Here is a 23,881-nt window from a genome sequence, read left to right as displayed (position 1 = left end):
CCAGTAAAAACAATTGCATGTCACTTATTTTCCACACGTCACTGCATTGACTGCAATGTAATCGGGAAATCCCGCAGGGAATAACGCAGGTAGCAAATTGTGTGCGGTTCATTGCGTTTTCCTGCGTTATTCCCTGCGGTATTTTGCGGTTTCGGGACATAATGTTCATCACTGCCTGCGGTTCTTAGGGAAGTGATGTCATTATGACAGGAAGAGGAAGCGGAGAAGAGTAAACACACACACATCACAGACACAGACATAGATCACACACATATCACACTCACACACAGACACAGACATATAGAATACACATAGAAGTCAAACGGACATATAAAAATAAAAAAAAACGTGGGCTCCGCCGTATTTTTACCGTCCAGCCCGGTAAACACACAGCGGTGGCCCGGTATTCTCCGGCTGGGGAGGGCGAGGGCCAGGGTTAATGCCCGGCCCCCCTTCCACAGCCAAGAATATCAGCCCGCAGCTGCCCCGGGACTGTCGCATCCATTATGTGACAGTCCCGGAGTGTCCCTGGCTTTTCCTGTTGCCGTGATGCGGTGGCAATCAGGGTAATAATGAGTTAATGGCAGCGCATCGCCGCCAATAAGTCCAGGCTTTAATCATGGCAGCGTCTAGGAGACAGCTTTCATGATTAACCCGTAAGTAAAGTGAATAAACACAAACACCGAAAAATCATTTATTTTAAATGAAACACAAAAAAGCCCCTCTTTCACCCCTTTATTAACCCCCCAAACACACAGCTCCGGAGTAATCCACCGAGGTCCCACGTTGCTTGCATCCAGCCGTGACTGCCACTGCACTGAATGCAGCCTCGTAACAAGCCTGCAGAGAGGTAACCACAGGTCATTTCTTACGGCCGGTGATGTGAACACACTACCGCTCGGGAGAAATGCAGTGTGTCAATTGTTGATTGATCTGTCCTCTATTTATCTATCCCTCTAGCTATCTATCTATCTATCTATTCTTCTATCTGTCTATTTATCTATTTATCTATCTATCTACTATCTATCTCAGAAGGAAATTACTTCTTGTTTTTTTTCTTTTTTTTTTAATGTGCTTTATTGCATTGCATGCATTAAAACACATGCAACCCGCAGCAAAACCGCGGCAGTACTGCGGTAAAACCGCAGCAAACCGCGTCAAACCGCATGTGGTTTTCGGGTTTGCCGCCGTTTTTTACCGCGGGTGCGGTAATCTTTCAGACCCTTTTCTTAAGAAAATTTCATTTTCCAGTGCGCACAGGGCCTAATAGTATACAGTGCAGTATTTACCAGTAGACTCTAAAGGCCGCTTTATACGCAGCGACATCGCTAATGAGATATCGCTGGGGTCACGGAATTCGTGACGCACATCCGGCCTCGTTAGCGACGTCGTTGCGTGTGACACCTACGAGCGACCAATAGCGATCAGAAATACTTACCCAATCGTTGATCGTTGACACGTCGTTCATTTTCAAAATATCGTTGCTCTTTCAGGATGCAGGTTGTTCCTCGTGCCTGAGGCAGCACACATCGCTACGTGTGACACCCCGGAACGACAAACAACTGCGTTCCTACGTCCTCCAGCAACGAGGTGGGATTGACGTGAATGCGGCCGCCCTCCGCTTCTATTGGTGGCCCGCTGTGTGATGTTGCTGTGACGCCAAATGAACCGCCCCCCCTAAAAAAGAGGTTGTTTGGTGGCCACAGTGATGTCATTAGGAAGGTAAGTATATGTGACGCGTACCGGCGATATTGTTCACCACGGGCAGCAATTTGCCCGTGATGCACAAACGGCGGGGGCGGGTGTTATCGCTAGCGATGTTGCTGCGTGTAAAGCAGCCTTTATTATCAGGCTCCATGTTCTGGCTGCATGACCATACCAGGGTACGAAATTAATGGTAATATAATGTTCTGTGTGTGTTAATTGTTTTTTTATATATATATATATATATATATATATATATATACTTTATGACTGCTCTTTTGATTTCATTATTGGATGTGCCTTGTCTGTTCAATGTATCCTTTTTGTATTACTGCACTATATACCTTATGCTAAGATTTTATTTATTTATTTATTTTTGCAAAATGGATTACAGTAATTGTTTTCTAATATATACATATCGGGGTGCAGATAAAGGACTTAGGTGAAAATTTTATTAAGGAAAAAAAAAACTTTCTGTCTAGTAAACTTTTCTTTAATGTGTCCATATTTCTAGTCTGACTTCTTTCTATGCATCCTGGTGTTTTTATCACAATACAAGCGATATCACTAATTCTTGCCAAGCCTTCTTCTCCTCTCTTTTAACTGACAAATCAAATTATCTGATGAAGATAACTTTTCTGAAGAATCAGAATTAAATGTGATGTTACCAACAAAAATGTATGAAAGAAAATTATGTGAATCTCATATTGTGTGTGCAGAAATTATCATTATTACACTCCTTCCCACAAATCTAAAAGTATATATTTTTTCTTAATCCACCTGTCTTTTAGGGGAAATCATATGCCTTTAAGGGTCCCTTTCCGCCAATGTGGAATCCCATTGTCTACCTGGATTATAACAATCTCTGGAGAACGATGGATGAAATGGGAGAGGAGGTAACATTAAATAAAGCTTGAATAATAGTTACATAATTTAAAAAAAATCCCAAAATAAATACAGTATATCACAAAAGTGAGTACACCCTTTATTTTATTATATCTTTTCATGGCACAACACTGAAGATATGACACTTTGATACACTGCAAAGTAGTCAGTGTACACTTGGTATAACAGTGGAAATTTGGTGTGCCGTCTAAACAAGTCAACACAAACTTATTAATGTCTAAACCACTAGCATCAAAGTGAGTACACCGCTAAGTGAAAATGCCCAAATTTTGCCCAATTAGCCATTTTTTCTCCGCAGTATCATGTGGCTCATTAGAGTTACAAATTCTCAGGTGTGAATGGGGAGTAGATGTAATAAAGTTGGTGTTCTCGCTTTCACACTCTCTCATACTAGTCACTGGAAGTTCAACATGGCACCTCATGGCAAAGAATTCTCTGCGGATCTTTAAAAAAGAATTGCTGCTCTACATAAAGATCGCCTAGTCTATAAGAAAATTGCCAACAATATTCCAACATGATAACGCACTCAAACACATCTCCAAAATGACCACTGCCTTGCTAAAGAAACTGAAGATAAGCTGCTGGCCTGGCCAAGCATCTCTCCAGACCTAAACTCTATTGAACATCTATGGGTCATTCTCAAATGGTAGGTGGCGGAGCGCACAGTTTCTAATATCCACCAGCTCCGTGATGTCCTCATGGAGGTTTGGAAGAGGAGACCAGTAGCTCCTGTAAATCTCAAGTGAACTCTATGCCCAAGCGAGTTAAGGCAGTGCTTGAAAAAAAATGGTGTTCACACAAGTTATTGACACTTTGGGTTCAATTTGGCCATTTTCACTTAGGGTGTACTTACTTTTGTGGTCAGTGGTTTTGACCAAATTTACACTGTCATACGAACTGTACACTGACTACTTGAGACTTGTTACATTGTGTCAAAGTCTCATATCTTCAGTGTTGACCCCTGAAAAGATATAATAAAATATTTACAAAAATGTGATGGGGTGTACTCACTTTTGTGATAAAAAAGTGCTTATAGACTACATAGTAACAATAATTCCATAACAGAAGACAATTTGTGGTGTCATAATAATTTAGTTTTCCCTGTTCTCTTGCTACATGGCTATTTATTTGGGATACCTTCAACCTAACATTTTTGTATGGTAAAACCAGAACCTGCTGCAATTTAGGTTGAAGACTTATTTTCAATTAGTAATTAATTTTCTTTTTAGTATTAGCAAAAACATATAGCTGCTGACAGTAAATACTACACCGTGTGCAGAATTATTAGGCAAGTTGTATTTTAGAGGATTTTTTTATTATTGATCAACAACTATGTTCTCAATCAACCCAAAAGACTGATAAATATCAAAGCTTAATCTTTTTGGAAGTTGGAGTGGGTATTTTTTAGATTTGGCTATCTTAGAAGGATATATGTTTGTGCAGGTAACTATGACTGTGCAGAATTATTAGGCAACTTAATAAAAACTAAATATATTCCCATGGCACTTGTTTATTTTCACCAGATAAACCAATATAACTGCACAAAATTTAGAAATAAACATTTCTGACATGCAAAAACAAAACCCCAAAACATTAGTGACCAATATAGCCAGCTTTCTTTATCATGACACTCAACAGCCTACCATCCATAGATTCTGTCAGTTGCTTGATCTTTTTACGATCAACATTGCGTGCAGCAGCCACCACAGCCTCACAGACACTGTTCCGAGAGGTGCACTGTTTTCCCTCCCTGTAGATCTCACATTTTATGAGGGACCACAGGTTCTCTATGGGGTTGAGATCACGTGAACAAGGGGTCCATGTCATTATTTTTTCATCTTTTAGATGTTTACTGGCCAGCCACGCTGTGGAGTAGTTAGATGCATGTGATGGAGCATTGTCCTGCATGAAAATCATGTTTTTCTGTAACGATACAGACTTTTTCCTCTACCACTGCTTGAAGAAGTTGTCTTCCAGAAATTGATTGGCCCTTGTAACGATTACACATTTTCTGTCTATTCCTCGCCTGTCATTGGTCTCTGCCCATGTCACTCTAACAGCCAGCATTGCGATTGTGCAATCCACTCCGTTTTAGTACCGCCCTCTTAGCATCCTGATTAGTTTTCAGGGCTTTTTAAACATGGCGTTTTTGTGCCCTGTGTATGCAGCATAGTGGTGGATACCACTGCCTTCACTACTATGCTGACAGTCTTAATAACAAGGTGAGATTCTTTGGAGACACTTTTGACACTCAGTCTATTTATAGCTGCTACAAATCCATGCTGCTCAGGTCACTTTTCTTATTGTTTTTTACTTTTCTCCAATCTTTTTCCTTGTCCGTTTTATAAGCTGTATGCTGCAACTGTTTTCGTAATCTCTATGTATTTGAGTCTTTTGTAAGATTCATGTGAATTATTCTTTATTACTGTTGTCTGATGAAGGCCACCTGGCCGAAACGTCACATGTTGCTTTAAGACTTATGGAATAAATTCTTCATTTGTATCACCATTTGAGAGTGCCTTGTTTCTAATTCTCTGGACATATGGTGTGGAAACCTACAAGTGCACTTCAACATCTCTTACACTGTGGCTGTGCCTTTATCCTGCTATAAGTCTTCCAGAAACTGGCAGTAGGGAACTGGGGAGCTTCACTCCATCCTCAACCTGAAAAGGTCCCACAAGTTCATCTTTGATGATACCAGCCCATACAAGTGCCCCACCTCGACCTTGCTGGAATCTGAGTTGGAGTGAAGCTCTCTGCCCTTTATTGATTCAGCCTCTGGCCCATCCATCTGGCCCATCAAGAGTCACTCTCATTTCATCAGTCCATAAAACCTTTGAAAAATCAGTCTTAAGATATTTTTTGACGTATTATCTTATGTTTCTTGTTCAAGGGTGGTCGTTTTTCAGCCTTCCTTACCTTGTCCATGTCCCTGAGTATGGCACACCTTGTGCTTTTTGATGCTCCAGTAACGTTGCAGCTCTGAAATATGGCCAAACTGGTGGCAAATGGCATCTTGGCAGCTTCACGCTTGATTTTCCTCAATTCATAGGCAGTTATTTTGCTCCTTTTTTGCCCAACACGCTTCTTGCGACCCTGTTGGCTATTTGCCATGAAATGCTTGCCTGTTCGGTGATCATGCTTCAAACGTTTGGCAATTTCAAGACTGCTGCATCCCTCTACAAGACATCTCACACTTTTGGACTTTTTCAGAGCCCTTCAAATCTCTCTTCTGACCCATTTTGCCAAAGAAAAGGAAGCACACCTTATATAGGGTGTTGATGTCATTACACCCCACTCCTCCTCATTACAGAGATGCACATCACCTGATTTACTTAATTGGTAGTTGGCTCTCAAGCCTATACAGCTTGGAGTAGGACAACATGTATAAAAAGTATCATGTGATCAAAATATTCATTTTCTTAATAATTCTGCACACAGTGTAAGTAGGGGGGTAAAATCATATTTTTATGTTTTAAAATGTTTATTTCAGATTCCCAGTGATTCGCCTTGGAATGCACCAAATGCTGAAAAATGGGATAAAATAACAATGAAGGAACTGATTGACAAGTTATGCTGGACCAGGTAAGTGTTAAAAACCCATCAGCTCAAAGTGAATTTCTGCTTTCAGAAATCTATAGTGTTCCCTGGAACTAATACTTTAACCCCTCTACACGGACCTGAATTTCCCTACATAGCTCCCTGGTGCGTCAAAAAAGTAGTTGCTAACAGGCTAAACAAGCTGTGGTCAAATTAACTAGGCCAGGGTCAAAATCAGAAAAGTACTACAAAGGAAATTAAAGCTGGCTTGTTCACATTCCAGGACATCAGGCAGAATAAAGAGATGAAAAAATAAACATATTGAGTGTCCAAGGCTTAATCAGAAGAATGATCAGTAAACAACTGGGCCATAACACTTGAAACATGGTCTAATTAAGCACACCAGCTAGTATAGAGATTATACCATAGTTGGCAATGTTCACAATGACATTGCAAACAGGTAAGGTAAATAGAGTGTCAGGACTGCCGGTTTACCAGCAAACAAGCCCTGTAATTAGTTGGCTGTCTAAAGGCCCCTTTACACACTGAGACTTTCAGCGATCCCACCAGCGATCCCAACCTGGCCGGGATCGCTACAAAGTCTCTGATGAGTCGCTGGTGAGCTGTCAAACAGGCAAACCTGGCCAACGACGCAACAGCGATCCGGACCTGCAGAACGACCTAGCTAGTCATTGGGGACGTTGTAAAGCAGCTTTTTGAAAGGGAAGTCGCTAACAAAGTCGCTGTAAAGTCCCCTTTACACACTGAAACTTTCTAGCGATCATGCTGCACAGTGGGAAACAAAGGACCAAAGAATGGTCCTAAACGATTTGTAGCGATCAGCAACTTCACAGCAGGGGCCAGGTCGCTGATGTGTTTCACACACTGCAATGTCGCTGGGGAGGTCGCTATTACGTCACAAAACCGGTGACGTTACAGCGATGTCGTTTGCGATGTTGCAGTGTGTAAAGCCACCTTAACTCCCCAGATTGGCCAGAAGGACCATCTGTTAAGCTGTTTGGGTGACCAGGCTCACTGTGCATGCGCCGCCTAACATCTCTGCCAAAGTAGTCATGAAGATCAAAGCAGTAGTGCCTGGCAGAGAAAATCGGTGCTGGAAAATGGTGAGTAAAGTTTGTGAAAGAAAGTCTAATATTGCATAAAAAGTACCTATCACCAGTCAAGGGCTGACCTCTAGATTTAATAATAATGTTTAATAAAAGAGTGAGCAGCCCCAGTTTATTATTGTTATTATCAAAAGTGCTCATAAGTAACTCTAATGTTCCCAAAAAGGCCTACATTTCTAGCAAAAGTCCAAACTTTTGGGTTCTGGAATCCTAGCATACAGAACAGGATCCTAAAACCCTCAACAGTCACTCTTGCAGTGAAACAGCGATATCTTGCTTTTTGCACTAACCCAGTGCTGTTGTGTAAATTACTAAGCTGTAACTAGTAATATCATTAGAGCGGTTACTGTTTGGCAACAGTTTTGCATGGCAGTGATGGGCTTTTGTAGACAACAAGATTCCGCTCTTATTCTATGAGAAGCCTTGTGGCAGATTATGGAAACCCACTCTGAATGCCAGAATCCCACAACCCAGAAATTTTGCCCAGATTTTGCTAGATAGATGGACCCTTACGGGGGCATTAGGGTTATTCATGGACACATTTGACATTAATATATATATATATATATATATATTAAAAAATCACCAGTCTCGAATTTATAATAGGTAGCCACATATCAAACCAAGAGTTCCTGTATTGGGAAGTAAAGGGAGTCTCAGAAGATAGCTGTTGGACAATCTATTGTGCATGGAGGGCTTCAAGAGCTGAAAGCAAATCCTAATATTTCTCTCTCGTGTGTAATCACTATGTTTCCCCATAGTAAAATTATTATTAGTACTATTTATTCCATGGCAATTGTCAAGTGAAAAGAGGTATACATGATAAAAACAAATATAATAATCATGAACAATAAAAAATGCAGACTGGTATAGGAGGAGAGAGGACCCTGCCCATGAGGGATCCCAGTGTACAGGGGATAGGTGAGGATACAATAGGTGAGGGTAGAGCTTGTCAAGCAACGGTATAGTGGACGTAGGGTTATTGCAGGTTGTAGGCTTGTCGGAAAAAGTAGGACTTCCGGTTCCTTTTGAAAGGTGACATGGTAGGTTAGTCTGATATGCTGAGGTAGAGAGTTTCAGATTATGGGAGAGTTGTGGGAGAAATCTTGTATGCGATTGTGGGAAGAGGAGATGCAAAGGGAGTAGAGAAGGAGATCTTGTGAAGATCAGAGGTTGCGTGTAGGTAGGTACTGGGAGACTAGGGCACAGATGTATGGACGAGACAGATTATGGATGGCTTTGTATGTCATGGATAGGGTTTTGAACTGGAGCCTTTGGGCAATGAGAAGCCAGTGAAGGGATTGGCAGAGTGGAGAGGCCAGGGAATAGTTGGGGAACAGGTGGATTAATCGGGCAGCAGAGTTTAGGATAAATTTAAGCTGTGCAAGTGTGTTAGAAGGGAAGTGACTTAGCAGGAGGTTGAAGTAGTCAAAGCAGGAGATGATGAGGACATGCAGTAGTATTTTTGCAGAATATCGGGTAAGAAATATACGGATCCAAGAAATATTTTCGAGTTGGAGATGGCAGAAGGTTCAAAGGGCTTGAATATTTGGCTTGAAGAAGAGAGCAGAGTCAAGTGAGCTTGCGGTCTTGGGGAAAGTGAGCAGTCATTGACTATGATGGATAGGTCTGATCGGGGGTTTAGTGAGATGGGGAAAGATGATGAATTCTGTCCACATTAAGTTTTAGAAATCGAGAGGAGAAAAAAGATGAAATTGCAGACAGACATTATGGGATTCTGGTTAGTAAGGAGGTGACAGTGGGTCTAGAGAGGTAGATCTGTTTGTCATCAGTGTAGAGATGATTCTGAAAGCTGTAGGACTTTATAAGCTGTCCCAGGACAGAGGAGTAGATGAAGAAGAGAAGAGGTCTAAGAACTTAACCTTGGGGGGCACCGACAGAAAGGGGACAAGATAAGGAGGTATCCTTAGCCAGCACCATTTCAGAAAAAGTGAAGCTGCCACTGATTGGCTGCAGAGATTGCATGACAAGACAACATCTCTCAGGCCATGGGAGAGCCAGTGCCAACACTGCTGGAAAGGCACTGGCATCAGAGGTATATCTGGTATTATTTTATTTGGGACAAACATAGTGATTTAGAAGGGGTTGTTTGAATAGTGGACAACCCCTTTAAACTCAGGAAAGTAAGGAACACTGAACAATTACAAGCTTAGCCTATACAATACTTCCTGTATTTGAAAAGGCATTAATATTGAATTTAAAGTATGTTTTAATCATAATATATTAATTTTCTATTATGTTTCAGCACAGCCAAAAAGTTTGCCACACTTTTTGTGAATGTAAATGTAACATCAGAACCTCATGAAGTCTCAGCACTTTGGTTCTTGTGGTATGTAAAGCAATGTGGAGGAACCACAAGAATTTTTTCAACATCTAATGGTGGTCAGGTAAAGCTAATAATATTCAAAATTATAATTAATATTAGGATGATAGTCGGAAATACTAAACCATAATTTAATTATATTTCATTCAGAGAGTGTAAAGGGAACCTGTTTGATGATTAATTTTGCATTAACCAGCCATATGATGCATTATTGCAGCCTTATATGCTTTACTCTGAAATACTACTGCGGTTCATAGAAAACCTATTTGAAATGAAGACTATGTATCTCAGCTGACTAGTTTGAGACAAGGTTTTAGCCTTATCTGCCTCCTCCGATCCCCATGATTGACGTTTGTTTTTGTAGTAAGAGAGGCCAAGCAAGCATGGAGGTAGGGTGGGGAGAAGCCTCCCAGACCCAGCTTCAGATAATTGTTCAAAGGTGAACCCGGGCACACTCAATCAAGAAAAAGAGAGTAGATGTCTTTTGGTTTGCTTTTATTCATGCAAAGATATGAAAAAATAATATCATATGACGTTTCGGCCCAACACACAGGCCTTTAACAAACAAATGATCTGTGTCCTTCTTGGTAGGTTATACCGACCATATTAGTGTTAGGACCATACTTCATTTGAGGAACTGTGACCATTATTCTGTATTATGTGTTCATTTTATTCTCTGTACCATCTGATAGGCCGTGATCTAACAACACTTTGTCTGACTATGCTATAGGATAGCTCCTGCCTGGAGCACTGGCAAAGGTATTCCCCTTTTACCTCTAGTTCTATACTTACTCCAAAAAACCCCTCCCCCTCCCCTCATACTCAGATTCTGCTCCTCTTGTTAGTCTCTGAATTTATTATCTATACCAGAATAATTTATTTGACACTATTGTCTTTTGCCTCAGGTATATATCTTTTCTCTCAGTCTTCACCCATGGGAACATGTTGTTCACCACCCTTACTCCTTGCATACTCAACTAGGTATGTACACCTCATAAGGTTACACCTCATGACATACGGACCAAATGAGCGGTCATTATGATTTTGAGTCTTATGTTATACTATTTTTCCCTTTAACATGTATGACAGCCCATAGAATTTTCTTTTCATGCATTGTAAAGAATCTATTTGCATGTATGTAATAATATGCTATACCTAAACCTGTACTTATGGTTGTTTTTTCTTTTTGTCACCCAGATCATTTGTTTGTTAAAGGCCTGTGTGTTGGGCCGAAACGTCATATGATATTATTTTTTCATATCTTTGCATGAATAAAAGCAAATTTAAAGACATTCACTCTCTTTTTCTTGATTAAGTGTGCCCGGGTTCACCTTTGAACTATTTGCTCTTCTTTTCCCGGAGGCACCCGAGTTTTCACTGTTGAGCCAGATTCTACTGTATACATCCTGCTTCAGATAAGTCACCCAAGCCTCATCATTCCCAGATAGCTTTTGTCTGTTTACTCCGAACTACAGTTTTTTCCAGTCAATATCTGATTCTGTGGCTCAGATAGCATATATCAGTATATCAGCTGACAGGTTCCCTTCATCGAGGATCTGTCAGTGCTCATGAAGCTCCAAAAATAATCATTTTCAAGCATATTTTAAGAGTCCTCCATTGTCTTTTCAATTTCTATTACTCCTAAAAGTGCATGAATAATTTCATATATGGGCATTAGCATTTATAGGGGCATTGACAATTTAATTATAAATTTTGCAGAGAAATAACAGGACACCATAAAACATACAATACCAACTAATATTCTTTCATTAGTCATAATTTTAAGCATTGTGTTATTTAATCATTAAATATTGCATTTTGTTTGTTAAGGAAAGAAAATTTGTTGGTGGAGCTGGACAAATTAGTGAAAAAATGGCAGAACGTCTACAAGGCCGGGTAAAACTACAGAGGCCAGTTGTGCGTGTTGATCAATCTGCTGAGAACATTACAGTAGAAACCATCAATCATGAAATATACGAGGTAAGTTATTCATTCTGATATCCAAGGTCTCAACTTTTTTTAGTTAAAATATGAGTTACATTAATTTGCTAGCAAGTTATATACCTAAAGACCTTTATAAAAACAAAGTTGCAACTATACATGCGAAAAAAGTTCATGTCCATGTGCAAGATTAAAGTTTTTTTTATTGTTCAGTGGCTTCCTAAATTCACAATGAAAAGGGTTTTCCCGTGAACAAAGTACATTTCAGTCAATAGATCTTATAATAACATAAAGTTCCACAATTGGATGTGTTTTAAGAAAAAAACTGTTCCTGTGCTGAGGTAATTTTATAAATGTGCCTCTAGTATTTTCTCTATAATGTCCATGTCTGATCTTACAGGGCATGGTCTGAACACACCACGGCTCTTTGGCAAGGGTGGAAATAAAAGGAATTTAAACAGACATTACATCATGGGATTACAGCTCATTCTTTCTGTGGGGTCCAACATTTTTCTGCCTGCTTAAAAATATGTTTTACCTCAGAAAGAATCAGCTGTGATCCCATGCTTTAATGCCTGTATACTCTCTTTTCCTCCCCAGCCCAAGAGATGTGGTATGATCAGACCATGTCCCTGTACAGTCAGACATGGCCATTACACAGTACATAGCAGGGACACATACTGTATTTTTCGAACTATAAGACGCACTTTTTCCCCCCAAATGTTGAGGAAAAGTGTGTGGGGGGTATGTCTTATAGTCTGAATGTAGGGCTGCGATGAATGAGGGTGCTGCAGTGGAGCGGGTCATCGGCGGCACGAGCAAGCTGGAGCAGCACCTGCCATGACCACGTTGACCCACTCATTTCATATGCACGCCCATCCTCCCGCCCATCATCTCTCAAGCATAGTAAACAGCCGGCCCACATGATCACCCCTGGCAACTACAGCCTGGAGTGATCATGTGCGGCTGTATTTACTGCCCCCCGTGCATAATCATCAGCGCGGGGTGCAGTGAATAAGTGCGGTATACTCACCGGTCGTTCCCTGCAGCACCGCGATGTCCTCCTGTCTGCTGATCTGTGCAGAGAGCGGTGCGCACAGGGATGACGTCATTGCTGTGCGCGCTCTCCACATACAAAAGCTGCCGTAGACAGGAGGACATTGCGATGCTGCAGGGAAGTGACCTGCTCCACACAGGTCAGCAGCGCTGCTGCTGACCCAGAGAGGAAGATGATCGATGCTGCAGGGAGTGAGGAAAGGTGAGTATAAACGTTTATTTTTTTTTGTGCCATAGGATACAGGCCATATACCAGGATGGGGGTATATTATGAGCAGGATGGGGGTATATAGCAGGATGGAAGTATATTGCAGGATGGAGGTATATTGCAGGATTGGGGTATATATCAGGATGGGGTATAAGAGCAGGATGGGGATATATGAGCAGGATGGGAGTATATAGCAGGATGGGGGTATATGAGCAGGATGGGGGTATATGAGCAGGATGGGGGTATTTATCAGGATGGGGGTATATAACAGGATGGCAGTATATAACAGAATGGGGGTATATAGCAGGATGGAGGTATATTGCAGGATGGGGTTTTTTTTACAGGATGGGGGTATATGAGCAGGATGGGGGTATATGAGAAGGATGGGGGTTTTTATCATAATGGGGGTATATTACAGGATGGGGGTATACAGTGCCTACAAGCAGTATTCAACCCCCTGCAGATTTAGCAGGTTTACACATTCGGAATTAACTTGGCATTGTGACATTTGGACTGTAGATCAGCCTGGAAGTGTGAAATGCACTGCAGCAAAAAAGAATGTTGTTTCTTTTTTTTTTTTTTTTTAAATTGTGAAAAGTTTATTCAGAGGGTCATTTATTATTCAACCCCTCAAACCACCAGAATTCTGTTTGGTTCCCCTAAAGTATTAAGAAGTATTTCAGGCACAAAGAACAATGAGCTTTACATGTTTGGATTAATTATCTATTTTTCCAGCCTTTTCTGACTAATTAAGACCCTCTCCAAACTTGTGAACAGCACTCATACTTGGTCAACATGGGAAAGACAAAGGAGCATTCCAAGGCCATCAGAGACAAGATCGTGGAGGGTCACAAGGCTGGCAAGGGGTACAAAACCCTTTCCAAGGAGTTGGGCCTACCTGTCTCCACTGTTGGGAGCATCATCCGGAAGTGGAAGGCTTATGGAACTACTGTTAGCCTTCCACGGCCTGGACAGCCTTTGAAAGTTTCCACCCGTGCCGAGGCCAGGCTTGTCCGAAAAGTCAAGGCTAACCCAAGGACAACAAGGAACGAGCTCCGGGAAGATCTCATGGGAGTGGGGACATTGGTTTCAGTCAATACCATAAGTAACGTACTCCACCGCAATGGTCTCCGTTCCAGACGAGCCCGTAAGGTACCTTTACTTTCAAAGCGTCATGTCAAGGCTCGTCTATAGTTTGCTCATGATCACTTAGAGGACTCTGAGACAGACTGGTTCAAGGTTCTCTGGTCTGATGAGACCAAGATCGAGATCTTTGGTGCCAACCACACACGTGACGTTTGGAGACTGGATGGCACTGCATACGACCCCAAGAATACCATCCCTACAGTCAAGCATGGTGGTGGCAGCATCATGCTGTGGGGCTGTTTTTCAGCCAAGGGGCCTGGCCATCTGGTCCGCATCCATGGGAAGATGGATAGCACGGCCTACTGGGAGATTTTGGCCAAGAACCTCCGCTCCTCCATCAAGGATCTTAAGATGGGTCGTCATTTCATCTTCCAACAAGACAACGACCCAAAGCACACAGCCAAGAAAACCAAGGCCTGGTTCAAGAGGGAAAAAATCAAAGTGTTGCAGTGGCCTAGTCAGTCTCCTGACCTTAACCCAATTGAAAACTTGTGGAAGGAGCTCAAGATTAAAGTCCACATGAGACACCCAAAGAACCTAGATAACTTGGAGAAGATCTGCATGGAGGAGTGGGCCAAGATAACTCCAGAGACCTGTGCCGGCCAGATCAGGTCTTATAAAAGACGATTATTAGCTGTAATTGCAAACAAGGGTTATTCCACAAAATATTAAACCTAGGGGTTGAATAATAATTGACCCACACTTTTATATTGAAAATGTATTAAAATTTAACTGAGCAACATAACTTGTTGGTTTGTAAGATTTATGCATCTGTTAATAAATCCTGCTCTTGTTTGAAGTTTGCAGGCTCTAACTTATTTGCATCTTATCAAACCAGCTAATTCTGCAGGGGGTTGAATACTACTTGTAGGCACTGTATAACAGGATGCGGGTATATAGTAGGATGGGGGTATTTATCAGGATGAGGCTATACCAGGATGTGGGACATATATACAAGGATGGGGATCATTATCAGGATGGGGTACCTTAGAAAATTTAGGGACATTACCCCCATAACAGTGTCAGCAGCAGATCCTCGCCCCATAACAGTGTGTCATGACCACATTTTTTGCTTAAAATTTTATTTTCCTCCTCTAAAATTAGGGTGCGTCTTATAGTGTGGTGCGTCTTATAGTCCAAAAAATATGGTATATAAGATTATCTCAGCACAGGAACATTTTTTTAACACATTCAATCATGGAATTCATTTTTATTTCAAGATCTATTGATTAAAATGTACTTTGTGGGAAATCTCCTTTAAAAAACTTTCTAAATGTATTACCATTTTGCTTCTTGGTCTACAATTCCTTATTTGGCGGAGTGATCTGCAAAAATGTAAATCCATCATGGTTGTTGCTCTTCGCTCTGACAGCTCTATTTACATTCCCTCTCATTTCTTAATGTGTTTGGGCTCAATTAGGCAAGTCAATAATACTGAAAAATTGAGGGGGAAAAAAAGAAAACATTTTAAAAACAGTAAATAAAAATAAGAAAAAGAAATTGTACCATAAACATTTTCCCTATTCTAAAATAAATTAATAATAAACATATTTACTATTGCTGCATCCACAAAAATTCGATCTACCAATATATATATATATATATATATATATATATATATATATATATATATATATACAGTACAGACCAAAAGTTTGGACACACCTTCTCATCTCTAGAACAACTGTAATACCTGCTTTACAAGAGTCGATCTATCGTGCAATAGCACGAGCGATCGTACCCGCCCCCATCATTTTTGAGTCACGGGCACATCGCTGCCCGTGGCGCACAAACTCGTTTAACCCCCGTCACACGCACTTACCTTCCGGACGACCTCGCTCTGGGCGACGAACGCATAAAAGCTGTAATTAAAAATCATGGTTATTTCACAAAATATTGATTTCTGAACAAATTTTTGAACATTTCATATACTACCAGTCGCTAAAGAAAGTAACAAATATGTATTTGCATAACAAACTTATGCTATAGTCTATCCTTTAAAGTACCTATGTTCCAGCATGCCAAAGCCAATAGCATTTCACAATATTCAGTATCATATGGCCAATGGGTTAACTTTCCTGAAAAACAGTAAAAATAAAAATAAGAAAGTTTCCCTCAATATAATGCCTATAAATGTGATGTGAAATAGGCCGAGGAGGTACAGTAAATAGTTTTCATTTAGGGTGTGATCAAATATTTTCTTGTGTTTAATACATTTTTATATTGTTTCAGGCCAAATATGTCATCAGTGCCATTCCACCCGCTCTTTGTCTTAAAATTCATTTTAATCCCAGTTTGCCTCCGCTAAGGAATCAGCTAATTAATCGTGTTCCTATGGGCTCAGTAATAAAGTGCATGGTTTATTATAAGGAGGCCTTCTGGAGAAAAAAAGGTATGGACTCTTAACCTCCTGGGAATGGTCTATATGCAAGTATTTATACAGTATGTACGTAGAAATTTTACAATTAAATCCATGATTACTTTCATGTAATATTGGCACATTATTCTTCACCCAGACATTGAAAATTATTAGATTTAAATTGTTTTAGTTTTAAAGGGCACTTTACACACAGCGATATTGCTAGCGATGTCGCTGGTGAAAGCACCCGCCCCCGTCGGTTGTGCGTCACGGGCAAATCGCAGCCTGTGGCGCACAACATCGCTAGGAACGGTCACACGTACTTACCTGCCTGGCGGCAGCACTGTGGCCGGCGAACAGCCTCCTTTCTAAAGGGTCGGTTCGTGCGGCGTCACAGCGACGTCACTAAGCGGCCACCCAATAGAAGCGGAGGGGCGGAGATGAGCGGGCAGAACATCTCGCCCACCTCCTTCCTTCCTCATTGCCAGTGGCCACAGGTACGGTGATGTTCCTCGTTCCTGCGGTGTCACACATAGCGATGTGTGCTGCCGCAGGAACAACGAACAACCTGCGTCCTGCAACAGCAACGATAATTGGAATTTGAACGGCATGTCAACGATCAACGATAAGGTAAGTAATTTTGATCGTTAACGGTCGTTCATGTGTTTCACACGTAACGACGTTGCTAACGAGGCCGGATGTGTGTCACGAATTCTGTGACCCCAACAACATCTCGCGATGTCGTTGCGTTTAAAGTGGCCTTTACACTAAGGCATAAATTTTATCTAGAAAGACTTAAAAGACGGAGATCTCACTCAGCTAAGGGGTACTTTGCACGCTGCGACATCGCAGGCCGATGCTGCGATGCCGAGCGTGATAGTACCCGCCCCCCGTCGCAGCAGCGATATCCTTGTGATAGCTGCCGTAGCGAACATTATCGCTACGGCAGCTTCACATGGACTCACCTGTCCTGCGATTGTCGCTCTGGCCGGCGAACCACCTCCTTATTAAGGGGGCGGGTCGTGCGGCGTCATAGCGACGTCACACGGCAGGCGACCAATCGGAGCGGAGGGGCGGAGATGAGTGGGATGTAAACATCCCGCCCACCTTCTTCCTTCCGCATATTCTACAGAAGCCGCAGTGACGCCAGTAGGAGATGTTCCTCGCTCCTGCGGCTTCACACACAGCGATGTGTGCTGCCGCAGAAGCGAGGAACAACATCGGACTGTCGCGTCAGCGTAATTATGGATTACGCCGACGCTGCACCGATGATACGATTACGACGCTTTTGCGCTCGTTAATCGTATCATCGAGCCTTTACACACTACGATGTCGCATGCGATGCCGGAAGTGCGTCACTTTTAATTTGACCACACCGACATTGCAGCTGCGATGTCGTAGTGTGCAAAGTACCCCTTACACTGCATAATCCTTGCAACCATTTATAGACATTTAAAAATGTAATTATTTTAAATGGGGCGTTGGATTTGCAGGACTCTGTACATCAACCACGTCATTATTCTTGGACCTAATAATGGCCTCCTACTTTCCAGGATCTACGACTCTTAACCCTTTCACGACCTTGGACGGATCTATCCGTCATGGAGCGTGTGGGGTTAAGCCTCGCCCCCTGCCGCGGGCAGGTTGCGGCTACTGGCGTACATATCAGCTGTTTTTAACAGCTGACATGTGTGCCTGCATGTTCCGAGTGGAATCACGTTCCACCCGGAACATTTAACCCCTTACATCTCACTGCCAAAGTGAGATGTATATGCGCCCGGCCATGATTTTTACTTACCGCCGCCCCCACCAGAAGTCACGTGCGCGATCACGTGACTTTCGGTGGTTGCCATGGTAGCACAGGCTCATGTGATGACGCCTGTAGCTATCATGACTCACTTTACTCTCAATGCCGGAATACAGCCGTGTAGCTGAGATCTGCAGATAGATAAGAGCGATCGGATTGCTGATCACTATAGCCCCCTAGGGGGACTAGTAAAATAAAAAAAAAAGTAAAAAAAAAAGTTTAAAAAAATTAAAAAAACAAAAAAAAACTAAAAGTTCAAATCACCCCCCTTTCGCCCCATTGAAAATTAAAGGGTTAAAAAAATAAAAAATATACACATATTTGGTATGCCCGATCTATCAAAATATAAAATCAATTAATCTGATCAGTAAACGGCGTAGCAGCAAAAAAATTCCAAACGCCAAAATTACGTTTTTTGGTTGCCGCAAGTTTTGCGCAAAATTCAATAACAAGCAATCAAAACTTAGCATCTGCGCAAAAATGGTACCATTAGAAACGTCAGCTCAAGACGCAAAAAATAAGCCATCACTGAGCCATAGATTCCAAAAAATGAGAACGTTACGGATTTTGGAAAATGGTGCAAAACATGCGCCACTTATTTTGGACAAGCTTGTGAATTTTTTTAACCCCTTAAATACTAGTAAACCTATACATGTTTGGTGTCTACAAACTCGCACTGACCTGAGGCATCCCACTGACACATCAGTTTTACCATATAGTGAATAAAATATCCCAAAAACTATTGTACGATCACACTTTTTTTGCAATTTTTCCGCACTTGGAATTTTTTTGCCATTTTCCAGTATACTATATGGTAAAACGTATGGTTTCATTTAAAAGTACAACTTGTCCTGCAAAAAACAAGTCCTCATATGGCAAGATTGATGGAAAAATAAAAAAGTTATGGCTCTCGGAAGAAGGGGAGCAAAAAACAAAAACGCAAAAACGGAAAGTGCCCGGGGGCTGAAGGGGTTAATTTGATTAGCCGGCCTGGTACAACGTCAGAATGACACACATGACATCTCACCAGGCCAGCTAATCAAAAGAAAAGCAATAGAGGTTGGCCAGAAATGACTCTAGTTATGACCCATGGGTTTGTGACCGTTTTACACCAACTCTAGTAATTCTGCGTTAGTAATTATTCTGTTTTTTTATTAACTAGATTATTGTGGGAGCATGATTATTGAGGATGAAGAAGCACCAATTGGTCTTACCCTGGATGATACAAAACCTGATGGCACGGTGCCGGCTATAATGGGGTAATATGTCTTCTGCATTCAAAAAATGTTAATTTCATACTTCAATTGGATAGTCTTGTCTATTACTTAATTGTGCAATTGATATTACATATATCTATAGAAAAGTTTTACGAGTAGTTTAATGACATAATTTAGTTGTAAAATTTATTTTGAGAAAAACTAATGGCATTGGGTATACACTCCTCAACATTAAAATCACCACACCAAAAATGAAAAGTGGAACTATTGATCTGCTGAATGGGATACATGTCTGGAGATGCTACAGGCCATGGAAGCATAATTAGGTCATGCATGCTGCTGATTGCAACATCAGAAACCTGAAGTCTGGCTTTGTTGTGTTGAAAAATGGCTCCTGGGATACTTCACAGAAATAGCCATACCACTGTTTTCACAATTAATCTATTTTGTGCTGCAAGTGAAATTGGATGCTTCATGCCAAACCTAAGATGTCAAACAGTGTCTGCCTAATCCATCAGAAGGTGTTGTGAAGACATTGCTTTAGCAGTCAGACCAGCCACATGCAGGTTTTCCATTAACTGCATGCCACCTCGCTCACCTACCACTATCATGGTGATGGCGCTTCCTCCTCCATACACAGCGGTCATGTGATTGATGTGTATAGGGAGGAAGCAGGAGTAGCTTCGTCATAGGAGACTCAGACAGCTCTGATAAACAATCAGGAAGCTGCATTTCCCATGTAACTGGGATGAATATATTAGCCCCAATTACAGGGGAAATAAAATTAAAATCAAATATTAAAATATTGAAATGCCCCCTAAAGTTCTTTTATGACCTTAAGGGAATCGCAATGTGTAAAAAAATAGAAAATATCAAATAAAAAAATAAAGAAATAAAATAGAAATGCCACTGTCAATTCAAATAGCAATTACTTGCCCCACCCCTGTAAAGAAACATGTCCAATATATAAACATAATTGTTATAGAAAAAGGAACACATTTTTAATTGTATTTTAATATTCTATGTGATAAAAAAAAATTATTAAAAAATGGGGAAAACAAACACTTATTTCCCTTATTTTCCATAGATATTGCACGATATCAACAACAAAATATGACAGTTACATATTAATTAAGCCCCATGTATTCTTCAAACCACATGTACGAAAATGTAACTGGTCAGGAATGGGGATAAATGGCCCAGTCTTAAAAGGATTATTTAAAGATGATTAAATCTCTTGAAATTCAAATTTTAAATTTGGCTATTTTTTCCATAAATTTGATTCTTCTCAGGAAATTGCAGATAATCCAAATGTGCGTATAACACTCTGAGGTCTCCTGGGACTGTACAGTGTGCTGTACAAACACTTTTAATTTCCTAAATGCAAACATGGCCTTAGTAATGTCAAAGAGACATCAGCCTAGAAAAGGATAGTACGCCAGTGGTAGCCATAAGGCCATTTGGTAACCATAAGTGGATAAAAGTTACTAGATGCAGTGATGTGATTTTACAACACTAGTTTTCATCCTAAACACTTTCATCTTTTTGGGCACTACAGTTGATCATATACATTAAATAATTGCTGGATGAACAATTGTTCTAGAGACAGATACAGTACATCACAAAAGTGAGTACACCCATCACATTTTTGTACATATTTTATTATATCTTTTTATAAGATAACACTGAAAATATGACACTTTGATACAATGTAAAGTTGTCAGTGTACAGCTTGTATAACACTGTAAATTTGGTGTGCCCTATAAATAACTCAGCACACAACCATTAATGTCAAAACCACTGGCAACAAAGGTGAGTACACCCCTAAGTGAAAATGTCCAAAAAGTCAATATTTTGTGTGCCATCATTTTCAAGCACTGCCTTAACTGTCTTAGGCATGGAGTTCACTAGAGCTTCACAGGTTGCCACTAGAATCCTCTTCAACTCCTTCATGACGACCTCACGAGTGGATGTTAGAGACCTTGTGTTCCATCTTCCGTTTGAGGATGCCCCACAGATGCCCAGTTTCCAAAAGAAGAGTTTCATGCTCTGCTTCAGTATGTCACAGTACTTGTTTGCATTCATGATTCCCTTGGATAAGGCGGTCCATAAATTTACTGTGATGCAATCTAAGTGTGCATCCCTCTTAAATCTGTCTGCTCCAAATTATGAGTCAATTATAGTAGCATGCATACCACTCTCTTTCATACACACCAGAGACGTACTCGGATATGAATAGAAAGTAAGACTGATTTAATACGGAAGTTAGACAAACATTAAAAAGGAGTTCTTGGCTAGGAGCCAAGAATACATAACACGTCTATCCCATTGGATAAAGTAGAACAGCTTATTCTGTGATATACAATATACTGTAATGTGCTTGCTTCCTCATTTATATTAAGCAATGTCAGCATGATTCACTTATCACTAGAGTTGAGCGCGGTTCGTGGTTCGTGGTTCTCCAGTTCGCGGCTCGAGTGATTTTTGGGCTGTTCGAGATCGAACTAGAACTCGAGCTTTTTGCTAAAAGCTCGATAGTTCTAGATACGTTCGAGAACGGTTCTAGCAGCAAAAAGCAGGGCTTTTTACAGCTACAGTGAGCAGGAGCCATCGCTGGCAGCCTGCCACAAGCTGGTAACCAAGATAAACATCGGGTATCCAAGCAAAGCGCTTTGGTTAGTAACCCGATGTTTATCTTAGTTACGTGCAGGAAGCCCACACTTTCCCGCTCAGCTCGCTCCACCCCCTCCTGCCCGCGGCATGTACACATACATACACATACACAAACACACACACACACACACATCCACCCCCCCCCCCGCCCGCCCGCCCGCCCGCCCGCTCGCTCGCTCGCTCGCTCGCTCGCCTCGCTCGCTCGGCTTACCTGCGGTGATGAAGTCTCGCCATCCCGACCTCAGCGCTGTCACTGTCCTCCATGGCCGCCGCTTGTCACATCACCTCTCGCTTCCGACCCGAGACTGACACTGGCGGTGACGTCACGGACCTCTCGCGATACTTGATGTGAAGGCGCCGGTCATTGACCTCAGTGACAGGGGCTGTCAGTGTGCTGGAGATCAGCGCAGATAATGTACCTCGCTGACAGCAGCACTTCTCATGCCCTGCAGTGACCTGGGCTGACCCATTGATGTTAGCTCAGGTCACTGCACTGCTCTCCCAGCCAATGGGGAACATCCTGCTCTTCATTGACTGGGACAGTGTGCATCGTCATGGCAACCCCTTGGATTACACCAGACCTGGATTTGTTTTTCAATCTAATAAATTGGTTAAAGAGGGAATGTTTTGGGGAGTGTTTTTTCAAATAAAAATGTGTTTGTCGTGTATTTTTTTTTATTACTGACTGGGTTGGTGATGTCGGGTATCTGATAGACGCCTGACCTCACCAACCCCAGGGCTTGATGCCAGGTGACATTACACATCTGGTATTAACCCCAAATATTACCCCGTTTGCCACCGCACCAGGGCGCGGGATGAGCTGGGGCGAAGCACCAGGATTGGCGCATCTAATGGATGCGCCACTTCTGGGGCGGCTGCGGCCTGCTATTTTTAGGCTGGGGAGATTCCAATAACCATGGACCTCCCTAGTCTGAGAATATCAGGCCCCAGCTGTCTGCTTTACCTTGGCTGGTGATCCAATTTTGGGGGACCCCTACGTGGTTTTTTTTTTAATTATTTATTTAATTTAAAATAACAGCGTGGGGTGCCCTCAGTTTTGGATTACCAGCCAAGGTGAGGTTGCCAGCTGTGGTCTGCAGGCTGCAGCCGTCTGCTTTACCCTAGCTGGCTACAAAACTAGGGGGAACCCTATGTCATTTTTTTTTTCATTTTTTTGGCTAAATACAAAGCTAAGCACCCCTTAGTGCCACATGAAAGGTACCAAAGGGTGTTCCACTTTTTCTCCATTTTTTTCTCCACTTTCTCTCCACTTTTTCTCCACTTTTTCTCCATTTTTTTCTCCACTTATTCTCCACTTTTTCTCCTCTTATTCTCCACTTTTTCTCCACTTTTTCTCCACTTTTTCTCCTCTTATTCTCCACTTTTTCTCCACTTTTTCTCCACTTTTTCTCCATTTTTTTCTCCACTTTCTCCACTTTTTCTCCACTTTTTTCTCCACTTTTTCTCCTCTTATGCTCCACTTTTTCTCCTCTTAATCTCCACTTTTTCTCCACTTTTTCTCCACTTTTTTCTCCACTTTTTCTCCTCTTATGCTCCACTTTTTCTCCACTTTTTCTCCACTTTTTCTCCACTTTTTCTCCACTTTTTCTCCACTTTTTCTCCACTTTTTCTCCTCTTAATCTCCACTTTTTCTCCTCTTATGCTCCACTTTTTCTCCACTTTTTCTCCACTTTTTCTCCACGTTTTCTCCACTTTTTTCTCCACTTTTTCTCCTCTTATGCTCCACTTTTTCTCCACTTTTTCTCCACTTTTTCTCCACTTTTTCTCCACGTTTTCTCCACGTTTTCTCCACTTTTTTCTCCACTTTTTCTCCTCTTATGCTCCACTTTTTC

The 23,881-nt window shown here is 41.5% G+C and overlaps 1 protein-coding gene across 1 annotated transcript in view; it reads left to right on the top strand.

Annotated features, from left to right (window-relative positions):
- LOC142288720 (amine oxidase [flavin-containing]-like) overlaps positions 1 to 23,881 on the top strand; it is a 202,644-nt gene that overhangs the window by 140,055 nt on the left and 38,708 nt on the right. The window contains exons 4-9 of the mRNA XM_075333533.1: positions 2,496 to 2,600; positions 6,104 to 6,195; positions 9,544 to 9,685; positions 11,452 to 11,601; positions 16,205 to 16,364; positions 19,301 to 19,397. Of these exons, the coding sequence (XP_075189648.1) occupies positions 2,496 to 2,600; positions 6,104 to 6,195; positions 9,544 to 9,685; positions 11,452 to 11,601; positions 16,205 to 16,364; positions 19,301 to 19,397 (746 nt within the window). The remainder of the gene's footprint in view (positions 1 to 2,495; positions 2,601 to 6,103; positions 6,196 to 9,543; positions 9,686 to 11,451; positions 11,602 to 16,204; positions 16,365 to 19,300; positions 19,398 to 23,881) is intronic.

The sequence above is a fragment of the Anomaloglossus baeobatrachus genome, chromosome 2, assembly GCF_048569485.1.
Source record: "Anomaloglossus baeobatrachus isolate aAnoBae1 chromosome 2, aAnoBae1.hap1, whole genome shotgun sequence".
NCBI classification, from domain to species: Eukaryota; Metazoa; Chordata; class Amphibia; order Anura; family Aromobatidae; genus Anomaloglossus; species Anomaloglossus baeobatrachus.
This window is presented reverse-complemented; position numbering and strand designations above follow the sequence as displayed.